Here is a 20,425-nt window from a genome sequence, read left to right on the forward strand (position 1 = left end):
TGGCAACTAATTAAAATGACAGTTTTTGAACGGATGGATGAACAAAGCAGCCAATGTAACTTGTATGTGTCTTAATGTGACACCAGCCAACAATGTGTTAAATGAATATGTTGAGAAATTTAAAAAAATTAATTTATTGTTGCATAAAACAGTAGCAAACATCAATATGTTGGGGCTGAAGTGTGGTATACCCTGAAAATATAACCTTGTGAGGAAAGTATTGTATGCGTGGAAAGACTTTAAAAATGTTTGAAACTAAAGTAGGTATACTGATTAGGCCCCTTATGTTATGAATTAACATTAGGTTGCTGGAAGATGCATTTATGATGTTAAGTTATTAATTGACAAAGACAGATGTTGAACTGTTTTGTGTGTATTGTAGAAACCTACTAAATTAAGTATGGAAGAGTTATTTTGTAATGTGGCGCTACTGTGTAATTTAGATTGAAACGTTGTGTTTGGAAGTTGTAGAATAATTATTGAGATGGAAAGGCAAAAAAAATATATTTGGGTTGTAAGTAGGCAACCACCAATACAAATATCTGCTGTAATATAATTTTGATTTTTAATACCTTTTTTTAATCTCTTGAAAGTGTATAATTATTTTAGGTAATGGAGTATTAGATTTAGAATGCAGTAGCTTTGTATTGAATTTGGGGTTTTTTTTATTCCAGGGTAGCCTATATTATTGGAAAATTGATACCTGTGATTCTTTTCCTTAATGATGTAGACAAACGAGGCGTTTGTTCGAAAATAATTGAAAATTGTCACATAAGGTGTAGGAAGCAGTGGGTCTTCCAGTTTTCGATTTTAAAGGTTTAGAATTAGTTTAAAGGTTCGATTTTAGTTTAGTTCACATGATAAATTTTTCATTCACACAAGTTTTCATTAAAACGAATAGCCGCAGTTTTTCTATAGCAATTATTGTGATTGTACGTGTTTGATAACAAACTCTATTTACGTAAGGGAACTGAAGAAGGTCTATGTTCAGCAATCGGATGGTAATTACTATATCTACACTCCTAATAGAGTTACTAGCACTCTATTAATTTCGCTTATATCGGAATACATATTCATCATCAACTTTAGTTTCAATGGAATATACAGTATTTTTAGATTCTGACTAAAATTTTTTCATGTTGTTTTAAAAATTTTGAACACTGATCTTTTACTGAACATAATCAATCTCTTGAAATTTTGAATACATAGTAGGTAAGTAATGTTTTCTGTTAGAAAATTGCATTGAAAATATGATTTCTAAGTATATTTTTTACATGAAATCAAGGTTTTATGTCGGTTAGCAGCTGAAAAATCGTCTAGTATTGAATCATTGTTTGAAGTAAAGTTCATGTGCTACAGAAAAGCTTTAGCTTCAAGCTACAGAAAAATGTCTTCATATTATTCGATGAATAGTGAATTTATTGCTTTCTTAAGCGTATTGCAATAAAAACGTCCAAACCATCAAAATATTTTCTCAAATTCAGTTTTACTCGGCCAAGAAATACCTGGACAGCATCATCTAATCCTAAAATTGTTATATACTGACCGGTATCACATGACAGCAGACTGAACATGACTTATCGTTCTAGATTGGTGATCCAGGACGAAATCAAATGAGTCATATAAATCACCCAGTCCGTACGGGATTTATCCAATACTTCTACAGAAGGGAAAGCACTTCTACAAAAAATTATGTATATAGCTTAAGACTGAGGTTTTTTTTTCTGGAAGCCGTCTGTTATGAACCGGTTGTACTGCAGCCAATTGGCTTATTGTACATCTTCCATTCCTTCATGATACCCATTCCAGATTTCTGGAACCCTGTATTAGCTAATAAAGGTCTAGTAGGTATGTACCATATATATTTGGAGTCACTTCGTTGTCTCCAAAAAGTGTTTGCCGTCTGCGATCCAATACCTCGCAGTCATGCAAGATTTTCAGGTTCTCTGCTACATAGTCTGCAGCTTAAGTCTCCATGAAACTGTTCCATTGTATGCAGGTGACCTTTAACTGACGCATAACCAGTAAGGAAGCCTGATTCCTACTTGTTTTCCGCAGTATTTCAACCCTATTAGCACATGTCCGTCCAATATACGTCTTGCCATGTGTTTGGCCGGGTATATTTTTCCAGTGTGAATTATGTTCCGGTCACGGACGATGCTTTTTGGGACTCCCACGGCCGGCTCTGGACTTTGTAGCTGATGCTCTTTGATGGAGACAAACCGCTTGCCACAGGAACCAACTCGAAAATGAGCTCGAATTCTGATCTTAGACAAGCTAAGGATAAAAAAGAGTGGGAGAGTTGGCCGAAGAGTGCCACGCGAAAATGATACTTAAATGGCAAAGCTAGTGTGGTCGTTCTTGTAACCTAACCACTTTCTCCCAACAGGAAATATTATTTCATCGAAAACCAACATCTCCGTTTTTCTTAGAATGTAAACAGGGTATTTGACAATAGAAACTGATTTCTTTGTTACTAAGGAAGAATTTCAACTTAACAAATGAAAGTTAAAGAGAGCAGCGAACATTTGGCGAATTATTTCGTTGTTAAAAAGAGGCGTGACAAATCGCTCGTTGCTTTTGGGTTATTTTGAAGGTTCCTAGCAAAATATATAGACATAGGTGGCGTGAAAGTAATTTTCTAAGGGGAATAATTTAAAGAAATTTTAAACCTGCTTCAAACTCGACGGTAAAAATTCGATATCTTTTGATCAGAGTGTCCTATGATCAAAAATCAAAATGAATTTTAAAGGTGAAGAGTGTGGCTTTCGTAAGCAGTTGACTAAATAAACATTGCAGTTTTGCCATTTTTTTCAATTCTCAAAAGTGCTAATAAACATTTTTGTTCAGAATTATCTCAACTACATTTTTTAGTTGAAACGTTTTTTTCGGCGACGTACAAATTTTTGATAAATCGATTTTTTCCCCATACGAGGGGGCGTTTTAGGGGAAGCCGGGGGGTAAAAGTGGTAAACTATTTTTTATCTTTTTTGGGTCCCAAAATTGACATTCTCGACAAAATGCAGCTTGTTCGTATAATTTTTAGAGGTCCACTGGTATTTTCGTCTATGACGATTGGAGTATGTGGGCTGTGAAACATTATGTTACACTCTAGTGCTCTAAGCTCTAGGCATAATCTTACATCACATTTGACACATATAGTGCGAATACTTGAACTTGAACTACAACTTCTTCTTGTAGTACCTATCCGTTTCGGATGTTGGCGACCACGTACGTAGATTTTTCAGCCAGGAAATTCTTCGCCTTCCTGGTCCCGTTTTGCTTCTACTTTTCCTTGAAGAATTAATTGCAGCAACCCATATCTTTCGCTGTTCCTCATGATGTGACCGAGGTATTCAATGTTAACTGTTTTTATTGTGGTTAAAAACTCTTTTCCATTCTTAATAAAACGTCCTGGTTAGTAACGTGGTCGGTATAGGATATCTTCAGGATATAGATGGACTGGGTTGAGTTTACCGAAAGTACAAGCTGATCATAGCTGCAAATGCCAAACATGGAACAAAAAATTTCGGATTAGCAGTGTTGGCATGTTTTTATATTGTATAAGCTGTATGCTTCAAATATAAAGTAGACTTTACACTACATGATTTTATCATATGACAATATCATATGAGATTTGTTATGATTCCTCGTTTCTATGATGTTTTAAAAAATCTTGTTTACACTGCATGATAAGTTATGACTTATGATATGAGTGACAATGAGTGAGGTTTTATTGATTTTTCATTTTGTTTATGGTCATAGAGATACAAGACACAGTATAGGTATCAACTATTAGATTTTGAAACCATTATAATGAAAAATAAATTTTTGATTGCATTGGCTTCCCGACTTTTAATAATAATACGCCGGCAACAACTGCGTACAGCAGCAGTAAGAAGAAAAAGATCAGACGCCTTTGGGCTCGCAGGTGGCTCTTACGAAGAAATCGTGGACAAGGTATATCAAATTTAGTGTTGATATTATACCAAATTAAAAATAATTAAAAGTGATTTGTTATGATTCCTCGTTTCTATGATGTTTTAAAAAATCGTGTTTATATTGCATGATAAGTTATGACTTATAATTTGAGTGACAATGAGTGAGGTTTTCTTGAGTTTTCTTTTTGTTTATGGTCATAGAGATATTAGACACAGTATAGGTATCAACTATTAGATTTTGAAACCATTATAATGGAAAATAAATCTTTGATTGCATTGGCTTCCCGACTTTTAATAATAATACGCCGGCAACAACTGCGTACAGATTACAGCAGTAAGAAGAAAAAGATTAGACGCCTTTGGGCTTGTATAATCGTGGACAGGGTATATCAAATTTAGTGTTGATATTATACCAAATTAAAAATAATTAATAAAGAAACTAAACTAAAATTATAAAGAAGACTATAAAACACTAAACTAAGAATAAAATAAACTAAATAAATAATAAAAGAAAAATACGATACAATAGCACACATTATATAATAGGTTTAATATCAATGCAACAAACAAAAAATAAATAAATAAAGAATGTTGTCTCTTGGTCTAAGGGAATGTCGCTGAATTGACATAAGAATAAGGCGCGATATTTAAATATGTTGGTGTTACCCGTATTATTACCGAAAATCATATGATTTTATCATGCGGAATAGGCACCGTCCTATTCTCCTGTGACAAGCTATGACGAGCCGCATGACAGTGCTTATGACAAAATCATATGACAAATCGCACAGTGTAAACATGTAAATTTCACTTTATGACCAAATCATATGACAAATCACATGATAAATCATGTAGTGTAAAGTGTGTTTAAAGCTTTAGAAAAGTACATTTTGTTTATATTATGTTATGAATTCTGCAATTTTTGATTTATAAAAAACAAGAATGAGTAAAGTAAAAATTTCTTTGAAGATTAATTGCAGTTAATTATTGGAAATTTTTTTTGGCAATTGCCCTTTGATAGATTAGGGGGGAGATTTGAGAGATCAGTAGTTATAGTTAATATATCATATAGTAAGTATCACATAATCACATACAATATACAAAATCGGACGATTTTCACATTTGGTCCCATTGAAGTTAGCTATAATGAGCCGTCAATTTAAGTTCATAGAACAAATTTTTGACATTTGACTGTGTTGTCATGTCTTTATAATGTATGTGTTGTAGGCTTCAATTACAAATAGAAAAGCTTTCAAAAATACATTTTTAGTATATTATTATATGAATTATGCAATGTTTTTATTTTTTACTTTTTTTTATATACAACACAAACGAATAAAAACTTGTTTCTTCTCATATTATTTGCAGTTAATTATTACAAATTTCTGCCTTTGATAGATAAGCTGATAGATTTGGCAATCCTCAAATCACCCGTTGCCAGATTGTTACAGATGGTCACCAGATGTATGGTATGGTATATACCTGAATGTGAATACTATTCTTATTATTCTTTGAAAGAATTTCTTTCTTACTTACTGTTAGATTGTTACCGTTCAGTGTTAGTTGTGAAATCGTTTTATTGGATTTTTTTTCAATTTTGTTTTGTTGTTTCAATTTTGTTTGAATTTAATTTTTTAAAATGCCAGTTAATATTGTGGACCCTCAAATGCTCTTTAATGTAGCGCAAATGAGGGAAGACAGAATAACTTTAGCGGATTTATCATTTACTGATAAGTTTCAGTGGCTAGTGTGGTGTGCGTTGCGGCGCCTAATAAAAAATAGCATAATATGCAATTTATGTAACATTAGTAAAAATTTAATTAAGCGAAGCAGCCGCGGGGACGGATACAAGTGGTTTTGTAATAGATGTGGTGAGGCAAGTTCGATACGCAATGAATCCTTCTTCTCGCGAAGTAATTTGTCCTTAAAGCAGATAGTGACCATTATGTATGGATTTGCCAAAGATTTTACTCAACTACAAATCAGGGAGGAAGCAAGAATCAGTGCGAGAAGTGGAACTGTTGTCGATTGGTACAATTTTTGCAGAGAGGTTTGCACAACGTTTGTAACTCAGCATCCTGTAGAAATTGGAGGATTTAATGAGAACGGTCAACCGATAACTGTGGAAATAGATGAATCGTACTTCTTTCACAGAAAATACCACCGAGGCGCTTTTAGGCCCGGAAAATGGGTTTTTGGAGGTGTCGAGAGAGGTAGTGGGACAGTTTTTATTGAACAGGTGGAAGCAAGGGATGAACAAACACTTCTGCCCATTATATCCAGGTATGTTATTGTTAAAATATATATTCAGGGAATAAAGTAATATTCTTTTTAGAATGATTTTACCGGGAACCATAATTAATTCGGATGGATGGAGAGCTTACGCAAATATCGGTCGCATGGACGGTGGTGTGTATGAACATAGGGTTGTTGTTCATCAGCAACACTTTGTTGATCCGGATGACGACAGTGTTCATACACAGAGTATCGAAAATGTATGGGGTACATTCCGATTTCGGGTTCAATTCTTATTCAGGTGAATACGATTCGACTTGGTCATTTGTCATTTCTATTCGATTTCTCGATTTATTAAAAATAACCTAATAACCTAACCTTCTTACTCTTACCTTAAAAACCACAGTATGTTAAAAACCTTTATTCTTTACTTAAAAATATACTCTGAACTGAATCTAAAAGCAGAGTATATGCTACTCTGTTCTGAAAGACTGAAAGTTACAGTACAGGTATAGACTACAGAATAGATCAGATTGTTATTAGGTAGGTATGGATGTTAAAGTTGAAATTAAGAAAGAGGTTGATGAATATGAACAGAAATATATTAAGTGTGAGTTATCCACATCAACAGATACAGAAGACTTGAAGCATGAACTGGAGCAAGATAATCCTACAAGTAAGTAATATAATAATTAATATAACTATTCAGCCCAAATGGAAAGAGATAACACAGAAGATTAATTTTTCTTTTTTGCTATTATTATACAGGTAGTCTTCATAGATCTGAATTTCCAAACATTGGAAATGTGTTTTTGAACTTGCTTTTTACAAATGATTTTTAGAAATTCTGTTTAGTGTACTAGATCTTTGGATGCACTAAGATCTTTCGAAGTTGGGGTGGCATTAAGTTAAATTCTCTTAAATTATGGAAATATATGGATTTTAAAAACGGTAATTATCTGGGGTTAAATGATTACTTATTTTCAGCTAATTTGGACTGACTTTTAGATAGACCGAATAAATAATTTGCTGTTCACAGAAAAGCTTCATAAAACGCTTTTTGGGTGGATTAATTTAGGTCCATTCCTCAAGGTCTCCTTTATCAATTGTAATGAAAATTACGTTTTATAATTATTATATTTTTATTGTTTTGTCTCCTTTATTGTTTTGTTTGTTTTGGTAATGATGATCTTAAATTGTTTTTGAGTGAGTAGTGAGTTTTATGTGAGTATCTTAATATGGAGTTATCTCAACAAAATCTGTATAATCCTCCTATTGGAAAAAGGGATAGCAATGTGCTATCAGTTAATGCAGTGAAATTGCTATATGTGGGCCTGAGTAGATCACAGTTCTTGTATGCATCTAAATAAAATTAGGCTGTGTATACTATAACCCTTTACCAGAAAGGTCTCATCTGTAAGATGACCTTTAATATACATTTCATATTATCTCTGATTCTCTGTAATCTCCTAATCCTAAACTGACTGGCCAGCAACCCTTCCTTTGAATTTCGAATTAGTACAAGAACTTGTGCCTCAAATATAGGATAAAACAAAGTGATTGTAGTTCCTGAGATGACACCTGTCTGCTCATGTTACTAAGTAGTTATTGTGGCTATGGCTAGTTCCTTAAAAAAAACCTCTGTTTTGTGTAAAGTTTTTGAAGAAACTGTTATGAAATTGTATGAGACTGTTAGAAATGCTAGTGATGTAGATGCTGTTTCATTGAATGAGCATATTGATTTCCATCAAGAGAGTAATTTAGAATTATCTGATGAAATATTCATGACAATGAAGATAGTTCAAATGGAGATCATGAATATTCAGAAGATAAAAAAGATATGTATTAAGTAACAAAATACTTTTATTGTGTCAAACTGAGGGCTGAGGTACATGATTAGGCGAATGAAACCATAGGTTTCGCTGTCAATATCCTAAACCACACACACACACACAAACTGAGGGCTGACCTTCATCTCATACAAGAAAGCATAACAATAACGAAAATTCATGTACTAAACAAGGAAACATGAACATGAGGAAAGTCAGTGATTGCTGCAGAATATAATCTTGATTTTTGTTTTCAAAATATTATATGTACTTAGTGGACTTTTTTAATTTAACAGTTATCTACTACTCATAAAAACATTTTAATTTTTACTTTTTTATAGAGTTTTTGACAATCTAATCAAATGTTTCAAATTTTGTTTACCCAATATAGTTACTAGTTTACTGAGTATTTTCTGTGTGTGAAAATACTAATTCTGTCTATAAATGTTTTTACTTGCTTTTTTTTGTCAAATAGACTAAGATGAGGATGTTGTAATTTGATGACAAATTTAATTATCAGGTATTTTTTCTGACTAAACAACTTGTTTCCTAAGTAGGGCAGACTATTTAGTATTTACGCATCTAAAAGAACTAATGAACTGTCTCAAAGTTTGTATAGAAATAACATCAGATGTAGATAAAACTAAGATGATCTTGGGAGACAAAAAAGGAGGCCCATTAAAGCTAAAATTATGATGTCAGGTACTTTTAAATTAAGGTATATTAAATTTATTTCTTCTATAGTTTTGTATGGAGAAAGACGCTTACCTTGATCTTTAACAATAGATACCAAAGTGGAAAATACTCCAACAGTGGTTTAAATCAACTTTCATAATACCTAAAAACCCAGTGCAAAAAATATGAAGACTATCGAATAATAAACCTAATGAGCCATCTCTTGAAAACTTTTTTTAAAATTATACATAAAAGTACTTATATATAAAAAGTGTGAAGAACATGAAGCAAACACACAATTCAGCTTATTGATATCGAGTTAGAATCTATGGAGAGGGCATCACGTGACTAAAAACGACCTCACTTCGGCCATATTGTTAAGATTGTTTTGACACTTTTGACAGATCATATATGTTTGTTTACGTTTGTTGTTGTTCGAATATTTTTAGTTTTATAATACTTTTATAGAAACTGTAATAATATATTGTGATAGTGCATAATAATGGTCTCTTGTTCTCAACGTAGTTGCAGTAGCAGAAGCAATGTTAATAAAAAATCTTCAGGAATAACGTTCTACAGGTTAGTATACAAATATGTAAACAAAGTAATGGACCGTACTTCAGAGAATAAATTAATAATATTTGACCGTATTAATTTATCTTTATGTATAATATATCGTGTTTTTAGTGTTTACCGCGGGATAAATAAATCATAGTTTATTAAAAATGTATTGCACTTTTTTAGATTATGATTAAATCTTCTGAATAACTAGTCATATTTTTATAGTAGTTTTAATATTATTGAGTGCGGCCATGATCCCACCGCCATATTGGTATCATCGTTAGCCACGCCTACCTACGCCGTTTTTAATACACACGTTAATATGCTCATAGCTTCTCCATAGATTCTAACTCGATGGAAGTTGATGTGAGATGTGAATTGTGATGATATAGATATGTGTTTTGTTGATTATCAGAGAGCGTTCGATAAAACAAAACATGATAAAAAAAAACATAAAAATAATAAATTCACTTGGTCTAGACAGCAGACACTGCCGTATAATAAACAATATCTATTACGAATAAACTGCAACTGTTAAGAGTTGGGGATCATTTAACAGACGACATAAAGATAAAAAGAGGTGTGCGACAGGGATGTATACTGTCCCATGTTCAGAACAAGGCAGAGTTACCAACAAAGAAGTTCTACACAGAAAGGTAAAGAGTATGAACTAGTCATAACCATAAAACGTAGCAAATTGTAATAACTTGACCATTTAATGCATAATAAACAATGAAACGACCTACTTCAGACCACACTAGAAAGGTAAGGTGCATGGAAAAATAGTTCCAGGAAGAAGAAGAATATGCTGGCTTCGGGAAATATCCCCGTATCCTAGGAATAACCTACGAAAATGATTTAACTAGACCATTAAGTACCTGACTTTAGGGCAGCATTCAACAAAGTCAAAATATACATGATAGTGTACATCCGTAACAGATAGGCACCATCAGAAAAAGAAACTTTTCTACCTTAGCATTCCTCTTCTCGTTCTATCTATAGTTTATTAATTCATTTTTCCTTATAATAAAATTGTTATAATTATTGATTTGTCTTTTAGGTTGTGTGCATGAGGACATGAAAATTGTGGAAATGTTAATTGAACATTCATCCCATAAAGAAAAAAATAACAGTCGACACGTCAAAGAAACAACAGTACCAAATGCAAATATTAAACTTAAGACTGAACAACTTGCTCACACAGGTGATTCTAGAGAGCAATTGAAAAAACCAAAAGAAAAAAAGGAAAAACTATACAAGTGTGAAATTTGTGGCAAACTGTTTAACCATGCAGGTCACTGGAAACGACATTTGACGATACACACTGGTAAAAAACCTTATGAGTGTGAAATTTGTTTCAAGCAATTTTCTCGAGCAAATGATGTGAAGAAACATATGATAATACATACTGGAGACAAACCTTACAAGTGTGAAATTTGTTTTAAGCAGTTTTCCCGTAAATTTGAGTTAAAGATACATTTTAGAATTCATACTGGAGAAAAACCATACAAGTGTGAAGTTTGTTTAAGACAGTTTTCCCAACCAACTAGTTTAAAAAAACATTTGATGTTACACACTGGAGAAAAACCTTACGAGTGTGAAATTTGTTTCAAGCAGTTTACCCAAACTAATAGTTTAAAAAAACATTTAATGATGCACACTGGAGAAAAACCTTACAAGTGTAACATTTGTTTCAAGCAATTTTCTCGAGCAGGTGATTTGAAGCAACATATGAGAATACATACTGGAGAAAAACCTTACGAGTGTGAAATTTGTTTCAAGCAATTTTCTCGAGCAAATGATTTGAAGCAACATATGAGAATACATACTGGAGAAAAACCTTACGAGTGTGAAATTTGTTGCAAGCGGTTTAACCATGCAGGGGCTTTAAAAAAACATTTGATGATACACAATAGAGAACAACCTACCAATAATTAAAGGTACTGTAAAAATAAATACATTTGATCAAATGCTCGATAGGATCTTAAAAGTATGAAATTTGTTGTAAACAGTAAAACAAGTAATTTGAGAAAACACTTGATGCAATCTGGAGAAAAACTATTAGTGTAAATATGTTTCATATGGTTTTCTCAACGAAGCAATTTGAAAAGAGATTGCTTAGTATATACTGAATATATATACACGCTGTCACAAAAAGATTAGTCATAAATTATACCATGATTTTTAGGGTTAAAAGTAAGTCGTTTTGTCCTAACTTACCTATATGCAAAAGTTCACCAGAAAAAGTTGATTTTTTGCACCGAATTTTTTAATATTTTTCCAAATCGGTTTAAAATTTTTTTATGAAAATCTATATTATGGGTTAGCATACCATTGCCAATAAAACTGAAGTACCAAACAATATTTTTCTCCATTTTTCTAGATTTTATGGGTCTCCAAACCCTCCCTTCCCTCCAACTTTTTTGTAGTATAATATTAAACTGGGCGTCAACTGAATGATATATCTACTTTACAACTTTTTGTTTTTTGGTATTTGTTCGTAAAATTATTAATTTAGAAGATACAGCCACCGCACCTACATGCAATATTACATTTTTAAAAACATTAAGTTTATTACTAACTTTCAAAGAGGAACAAAAAATATATTAATTTGATTTAAAGAGTATTCAAAGTGACCTCCTTCTTCCTGTATATAGGCTCTATATCGTTTCAACAAATTTTTATAGGCAAATATAGGCAAATATTTTGAAAAGTCAAATATCTGTCGAAATGCATTCGAACGAGATGCAATCAAATGCTGTCGAACAACTTCACAAAATTCGGTTTCTGTTTAATTAAAATTTAAATTTAAATTGGTATTCTGTCATTTCAGAAAAACTATAATTGTTCATTTTTAATTTAGTTAATTAAAACAAAACTTTTCTTCACGATAACAGTCAACTCACTATCAAAATAGAGAACACAGCAAAAATTTGCCTACTTGAATAATAAACTTGATATCTGTATAATTGTATTATTTTAGCTTGACAGTAAAAAAAGTGACAAAAATCTTCAAAATTAACGATTTTACAAACAAATACCAAAAGACAAAAAAGTAAAATAGGTAATAAATTCTATTAACGTCTCGTTTTTAATTCAATATTATAATATATCCAACATAAAGTTTAGAGACCCCCCTAAAATCTAGAAATATCGGGAAAAACATTCTTCACTACTTAGGCTTTATTCTCTATGGCATGCTAACACCCTGTATATATATATATATATATATATATATATATATATATATATATATATATATATATATATATATATATATATATAAACTCCCTGTCTCAGTCCATAAAAAATGGACTGAGACAGGGAGATGGACTGTCGTGTCTCTTCGATGACAAAAACGAGATGTAATTCGAGAGTGCCATATTAATACGAATGGCACCATCTTTAATAAATCTATACAAGTGGTCGGATATGCAGATGACATAGACATTAGTCTAGGTCCACAGAATCTCTGATCGAAGCATTTCGATCACTAAGGGCGTCTGCACTTACAATGGGATTAAAAATAAACGCACAGAAAACCAAGTATATGTATTGTACTAGATAAGGCCACCAGATACCTAGACTATTAATTGATGATCTGGAACTGGAAGGTGTGGACACCTTCGTCTACCTGAGCTCGCTGCTGACCAAAGACAACAGTGTCGGCGAAGAAATTAAAAGAAGAATAGTGCTTGCCAATAAGTGCTATTATGGCTTGAGGAAACATATGGCCCCAAAACTACCCAGAAAAATTAAAGTTACCATATATAAAACACTAGTAAGGCCAGTGTTAACATACGGGTCTGAAACGTGGTCACTTACACAGAACGACCAAGAATTGCTTAAACGTTTCAAGAGAAAAATTCTAAGAAAAATATATGGAGTTATCCAAGAACAGGGTTTGTGGCGTAGGCGCTACAACTTTGAGTTATATAGAAGTTTTGCGGAACCTGACGTTGTAAAATATATTAAATTAGCACGCCTTCGATGGGTACGACATGTAATTAGGCGAGATGAAGATGCAACGATCAGAAAAATTTTCGACCGAAGAGGACCAGTGGGAAGACGAGCCAGAGGAAGACCAAAACTTAGGTATCAAGATAACATAGAGGATGATCTAAAATCCATCGGAGTTAAAGCATGGAGAAGAGTTACCAGAGACAGGGGCGAATGGAAGATTGTTCTGAAGAAGGCTTTGGCTCATAACGAGCTGTAATGCCACTGATGATGATGATGATGATATATATACAGTAAAACCTCCCTTAACCGAAACATCGTTTAACCGAAACGGCTGACAGTTTCAATAATTTCGTCAATAAAAAGTAAATGTTTGTCGTAAAACGTAAACAATTCCGTTAATTTCACTCACCAATTGATGTCTATGTGTGTTGGGAAATCACAAAAACCAAGAGCTCTAAAAGATATTTCCGAAAAGGCATTTTAAGGTATAGAAGCCAAAAAAGTTCATGGATGTCGACCACTTTATTTTTAGAATGGTTTGAAAACGAATTCGTCTCAAGTGTAAAATCCTTTTTAAAATCAAAAAACCTTCTCATCAAAGCATTGTTGCTTGTTGACAATGCGCCCTCACCCTCAAAATCTACAAAATGGTGACAATTGTCAGATTTTTGCCACCGAATGTCACAAGCTTAATCCAGCCGTTAGACCAGGGAGTCATAGAGACATTCAAGAGACATTATAGAGAAGCATTCTTAAGACATCTGTTATTACAGGAGACGAATTAATCCAAAAGTGTTCCCGAAATTCTCAAATCTTTAACAATAAAACATTTTTATTGGTGAGCTGAGTCGTGGGCCAAGATCAAATCTTCAACTTTGGAAAAATGCTGGAACAAACTTTTTGATAAGATTTTGATTGATGATCCTGAAGAAGAAAATGGTAAGAAAACGACAGAAGAAATTAAACCTTTCATTAAAAATTTGCCGGGACATGACAAAATTAACTAAGAAGAGATACGTGACTGGTTAGCAGCTGATGACTCAGAACGTGAATTCATCGACCAGGACATCATTGATATGGTTCTTTATCAAGACAACCTGAGCATATCAGATAACGAAGATGACGACCCAAGAGGCAACAGGCAGCACAAGACCGTCGATGAGATTTTCAATGCTTTAGAGGAAAGAATTTTATACAGTAGGCCTAATTAGTTAGGGACACGACTAGATTCTTAATTTTTGTTGTCATTACATAAAGTTTTGTCCTTTTCAGATTGCTTTACGTTTCGTCGAACAATCGAATGAGACAAACTCATGACGTTCTGCAAATTAACGATGGAGGGAGAGAGAAACATCGTTGTGAAACGAAAACGCAAAAAAAATAGCAGATTTCTTTAAAAAAGCATGTTAAACTTGTTCATTTTCCTTAATTTTATTACTTTATTTTGGATTTACTTATTAGAAAACATTGCGAAATCAACTCATAGTATTTTTTAATACCAATACTTTGATCAAGAATATTATAAAAAACAATGTTATTTTTAACCGAAATTCTTGTTATCCGAAACGGCCTCCCCCCAATTATTTCGGTTAACGGAGGTTTTACTGTATATATAAATGATGCAGTCGCTACTCAATAAAACTATCTTGTGTCAGTGGCTCAATATTTATTAGAACAAAATTACATATTGAAATTAAATTACTATAAGACTTTTAAAATAGCATAAACTATTTTTTGGGTTTTAAATATACCATACTTAAATAACAATAAATATTTAGTTATTTTATGTATGATTTTAATGTCACAGCTAAAATTATGCAAACTTTAAAACATGAAAATTAATAAAGAAAACAAACTCGACTTATTGAAAAATGGTTGTTAATATTTTATAAATCCTCCTTTATTAACAATTACAGCCTGTAGTCGTCTAGGCGTTGATTCGACCAACTTTCTAGTTTACTTTGGGGGAAATTGTGTCACAAGCTTCAGTAATTTTTACTTTCAATTCATTTATTTTTGATATTGGCGTATTATTTACTTTATTTTTTAATGCCACCCACAAATTTTCAATACTATTCAAATCGGGTGACTGGGCTGGTGTTTTAATGACATTTCGGTATTTATAAAGCCACCAAGTACGAACCTGATATGACGTGTGTTTTGGATCGTTGTCCTGATAAAACCGGTAATTGTTATTAATACCTAATTTTTGAGTACTAGCGGCGAGATGCTGCCTTAGTATATCCAAATACATGTACTGGTTCATATTTCCTTTAATAAAATGCATGTTACCTACTCCTGCGAACGACATACACCCCCCACATCATGACCCCAGCTTCACCGTAAGTTAAAGTAGCTTTCAGATCTTTTAAATTTTAGTTCTTCATTCGGCTTTCCACACACCGATATGTTTCCATCGGACCCAAACAAGTTTATTTTGATTTTATCAGCAAATATTACTGAATTCTAAAAGCTCAAATCTTTGTTAATATGCTCCCTGGAGAACTACAATCTAATACGCCTGTTTCTTTGGCTAATAAAAGGTTTATTTCTAGCAGTTCGACCGTGTAAATTATGCTTTCGTATAATTTGTCTAATTCTTTTTCCAAACTGTCTTTCTACCTCACAATTTTGGTGCACTTTCTTCACGTTCAGTAAAAATCTTATTTGGAGCTAACCTTGATTTATTGTCAACTCCACATTCATTTCGGTAACGTTTAACAATGTGCTAAAATGTTTGCAACATTTTTACATCATAAACGTTGAAAAAGTTATACAATGAAAACTTAAAAGTTTTGAAATCGATAAAATGTTTGCTACGCTTATTAGTTTTATTATAAGTCTGTTATCCTTAGTGGCACACCTTTCATACTTATAGGTTACACTCATCTATATAAAAAACAACTTCAGTAAACATTTCAAGACGATCCACTGAATGCTGAAAAAGTGATGTAGGGAAATGTAACTTATTCTTTAAAATACACGCAGTTAATTCCGCGATTTTTCATTGAAATTAACAATTATTTGTTTTACAAACTATTAATTTCTATAACCTTGTCTGATTTTTGTTTTCAGATGATATAAGTGGTAATCTCCAAAATTCAGCAGAGGCGAATGTTGTAGGTCAAAAAAAAACTACCGCAATTTTAGAGCGTTTGATGGCCTTGAAAGAGTTAGTTTCAGAGAATGATCAGTTGCGGCAACGAGAATTGGAGTTAAAGGAGCTTGAGTTAAAAGTAAGATGGTTGGAAGCTAAGAACAAAACAAGAGAATTAGATCTACGAGAAAGAGAACTGGATCTAAGAGAGAGGGAACGAAAAATTCAAGAAAAAAAATGGTTATAAAGAGGCACATTCAAATAAATCGGCATGTGATAGTCTTTGTGTTTTTATTAATAAATGTTCTTTATGCTCATACAAATATGAATGGTAAGGGGAAAAAACAAACTATGTCCATTTTATAAGAATTTCAGGTAATCAACTTATTATGTTGACAATGTCTGGTCCCAAACACGTGCTAAATTGTACGGGAATAACACCAACGGTGTCCAAATAACATGTAACGATAAGACTACCAAAGAGAATTGAAATATTATTATAAAAATAATATATAAAATATAATAAAAAGATAATAGACAAAAAATATAATATAATGTAAAAATCTCACAATATATGGAAGTGGATCGGAAGTAATTTTTTTCAGTATCTATTTTTGACTGCAATATATGATGTACCCAACATTTCGTTAAGATTTCTTGAGTTTTTGCTTTATTAATTCTTTAATTTCAAGGTTATACAAAATATTATTGTATCGTACAGTGTAAAACTTGACATACTGTCCCTTTTATTTTAACTCCAAAACTAAAATCTATAGTTCAAGAACCACCAAACCAAAGATATTATATTGACAATAGATTTAATATTGTTAAAATCAAACTACTGATCGACAAATGTAAATAAAATTACCAGATTTAGTAAACTTCATCTCACAAAAATTAAAGTAAATTACAAAATACAGAACAACTGAAATATACTATTGATATTGATTATGTACTTTAGGAAGGAACTACAACTTTAAAGGGGTGCATTTTTGAGAAAGAGGTGATTGTATTCCTATGTACTAGAGTTCATTTGGGTGAATTCTATGCTACTAGTTGCGAGGTTGCAACAGATGTTAGCAATTAATCTCGATAGAGACAAATATTTACTCGTTATTGTTTCATATAAATTAAAAATTGTAGAATTCATAAAATAGTATAATCAAAATGTACTTTTCTGAAGTTTTATGTCTTTATATTTAAAGCATACAACATATCCATTATAGAAACACCCCAACACTGCCAAGTCAAGTGCCAAACCGAAAACCGAAACATTTTATTTCATGGTTGACATTTGCAGCAATATTCAGCTTGTACTTTCGGTAAACTCGACCATTGGACTGTTTCGGTGACTGTATATCCTTTGATGTATACGATTGACATATGACAATTGAGATTTTTCACTTTTGTAATAATAATTGGTAAATAACGTAAATAACTATTGAAATCACGTTTCGAACCAAATTATATTTAACTTTTACCTAAAATGGCAAAACTGGGAGGTGTAACTACAATTTTAAAGGGGATTTATCAGGATGAATTTAAATGGTAATGTATTATTTGGTATTATATGGTAATAGTGAGCCTTATGCAATTTTTTTATGTACAAGAAAATACTGAAATTCTTTCATATTCAAGTACTTTTGCCACTGTCAAGATACAAATAGTTTAGCAAAGATCGTTTTTATAGGCACCAAAAATTTTGCATAAAAATTAAATAAAGAACAGGAGGTTTAGGGAAGAAACAGAGATATATGAATCAAGTTCTAAGTAAGGGCAAAGAATATATAAACATATGCCTCTATATTCTTTGGTAAAGGTGTAGGCATTTGTAAATTTTAAAATCTGAAAGACCTTGCTTCAAAAGCTACTTAACAATGTTATGATTAACTGACTACTTTTGTTGACTCACTAAATGACCAAAACAATGATGAAAACATTCTGTATCCTGTTGTTTTGATCATTACTTTGTGGCTTCTATTACAGGTTATATTTCACACAGTGGTTCATCATTATATTTCATTATTTGTTTATTAACATTATTAATTCTTTGATTATTATGTACCTAACCTTAGATATGATCAGCTACATTCAGCTTGTACTTTCATTAATGCTGCCCAATGAGCCTTATCCTGAAGTACATATGGCTTTTTTGGGAAGTATGGTTTGGGCATTTCAGAATTGAGATTTTGAAGCAGAATTGGGGTAGTTACATATTGATGTGTTAAAAAAACAATTCATTGATTGAAACAAAACATTGATTTTGTGACAAGCGAAAGTATTATAAAAAGAGCAAACTCACTAAAATAAACTATTTGTCTTGTGCCTACATTGCTGAAGAAAATAATCGAAAGCTATATTAAATTATTTTACAAGAACAGCCATAACTATGTTCTGTTCATTGATGATGTTTCTCAAATATTTGCTCTATAAATCTCTTTTATTGGGCTTTATATTGGAATTTTCAGTACATCTGAAGGACAAGTTCTTTATTTAATCTTTATCCTGTTTAGATACAAACTATCCTCTTTAAGATTAAAGTTGATATGGTGTTTTTGTGCTTATATAACTGTATGCTTAGATCACCTAAGTGGCAAGTGACGGGGCTCTCACTCGACACTGAGGAATAGGCAGATTGAGACCTCAGTGCCGTTTCACGGTTCTTGTATTTATACAGAACACGATACTGGTACGTCACGAGTGAGAGGAGGAGGCTGATTGAGACCCCGAACTTGAACGGAACCGTATCACTCTTTATATTTATTTAATTTTTTTATTTCATTTTGTTTTGTTTATCTTTTTCAGGGCACTTGTCAAATCTATAGGATTATTTGCATTAGGAATTAGAATTGCCCAAGAATGTGCAGGGATGGAGCTATTGCCAACTCAAGCTTAGGGCAGAATAGTTTAGATTAAAGTTTTGTTAGAGTTTAAATACATGTAAAATAAATAAAAAACCTTATTATTTATTTAAAAAAAAAATCCACAAGGAAAATAATTCCTGTAGCTGGCTGTATACCACGTATAACAAAAGAGGTTAGTCTTTGTATGTGGGTATATTTTATTAAATATACCCACATACAAAGACTAACCTCTTTTTATTATTTATTTATTGTTAGCCCAGACAGAAACAGTTTAGTGAGCTAGAACTTAGATTTTTATAAAAATGTCTTCAAAAAAAAGCTAAACCTAATACATAGTTGTTTATAAATAATATTTTGAAATTGCTCTAGCTGAAAAATTAGTGACAAAATCTGGAACAGTTTTAATAATTCTTTATCAAGGACAAAGTCAACATTACATGCCACTACTTTTGAATATTTTATCCTGAATATCTCATAAAGTATCATATTTATGTCCAAAATGATAGATGTAATACCTCCTTTACATGCAGCTCACTTCCGCGGCCATGAGAACTTCCAGTGAAGTTAACAGCTTGAGTATGTAAATATGTCGCTCTTGCTGCCATTACTCATGCCACTGCTGCTGTTGTCCGCTACCTTCATTGGCGGATTTTTTAACGGAAATCAAAGTACTTGCAGTGTGAGTGACTGTTTACATGCTGTTCGCTGTCTTCTCGGTGCACCGTCTTATTTGTTTATTGTTTGGTAAGTTTTTCATTAACTATGACCAAGTGCTGAAGTTTTTAGACCTATATGCTAGTGAGAGAATGTTGTGGGATTCTTCACAAAAAAAGCACAAAGACACGATGCATGAAAAAAGATCAGCATAAATTTGGAAAAAACCTCAATAGAAGAATTGAAACCGAAAAAAAAATCGCTATGGGATTTTTCAGCCTATTTGGTTTGCTTTTAAATTAAGGGAACATTTTGTGGGAACAGTTTTTAATGTAGATGACATAATCAATACCGAAGCCGAGGTCAGTAAATAAAAAAATAAATGCTTTAACTATTATTTCTTCTACAAATACAAGATTTTTATACTTTTTAATCTGATTAAAAACGTAGTTAATTAATGAGAAAAGTGAGAAAAAAACTAGTTATTTGAGCTATTTATTGTTCGACATTTTTTTCTATATTACCCAGAAAAAATTAGAACAGAGATTGGAACTGTCCATTACAGTGGTGGAAAAACCATCGCCATGTATATCCTAACTTAACCAC

The 20,425-nt window shown here is 32.2% G+C and overlaps 2 protein-coding genes across 3 annotated transcripts; both read left to right on the plus strand.

The window, feature by feature from the left end:
- Nucleotides 1-5,499: 5,499 nt before the first annotated feature.
- On the plus strand, nt 5,500-16,806 carry LOC140445085 (uncharacterized). 2 transcript variants are annotated; one of them, XM_072536898.1, is made up of 4 exons: nt 5,515-6,224; nt 6,277-6,852; nt 10,302-11,181; nt 16,280-16,806. In XM_072536898.1, exons 2-3 carry the CDS (start codon nt 6,726-6,728, stop codon nt 11,177-11,179), a joined length of 1,005 nt encoding a protein of 334 aa, XP_072392999.1. In that variant the 5' UTR covers nt 5,515-6,224; nt 6,277-6,725; the 3' UTR covers nt 11,180-11,181; nt 16,280-16,806. The 2 variants fall into 2 exon arrangements, 1 of the variants encoding a protein (XP_072392999.1); XR_011951363.1 differs by lacking the exon at nt 10,302-11,181 and having other exon boundaries at nt 5,500-6,224.
- An 827-nt stretch (nt 16,807-17,633) lies between these two features.
- Nucleotides 17,634-19,346, plus strand: LOC140445088 (uncharacterized). The gene is made up of 2 exons (XM_072536903.1): nt 17,634-17,849; nt 19,107-19,346. The coding sequence occupies exons 1-2, from the start codon at nt 17,788-17,790 to the stop codon at nt 19,195-19,197; spliced, it is 153 nt and encodes a 50-aa protein (XP_072393004.1). The 5' UTR covers nt 17,634-17,787; the 3' UTR covers nt 19,198-19,346.
- The last annotated feature ends 1,079 nt before the right edge of the window (nt 19,347-20,425 follow it).

The sequence above is a fragment of the Diabrotica undecimpunctata genome, chromosome 7 (assembly GCF_040954645.1).
Source record: "Diabrotica undecimpunctata isolate CICGRU chromosome 7, icDiaUnde3, whole genome shotgun sequence".
NCBI classification, from domain to species: domain Eukaryota; kingdom Metazoa; phylum Arthropoda; class Insecta; order Coleoptera; family Chrysomelidae; genus Diabrotica; species Diabrotica undecimpunctata.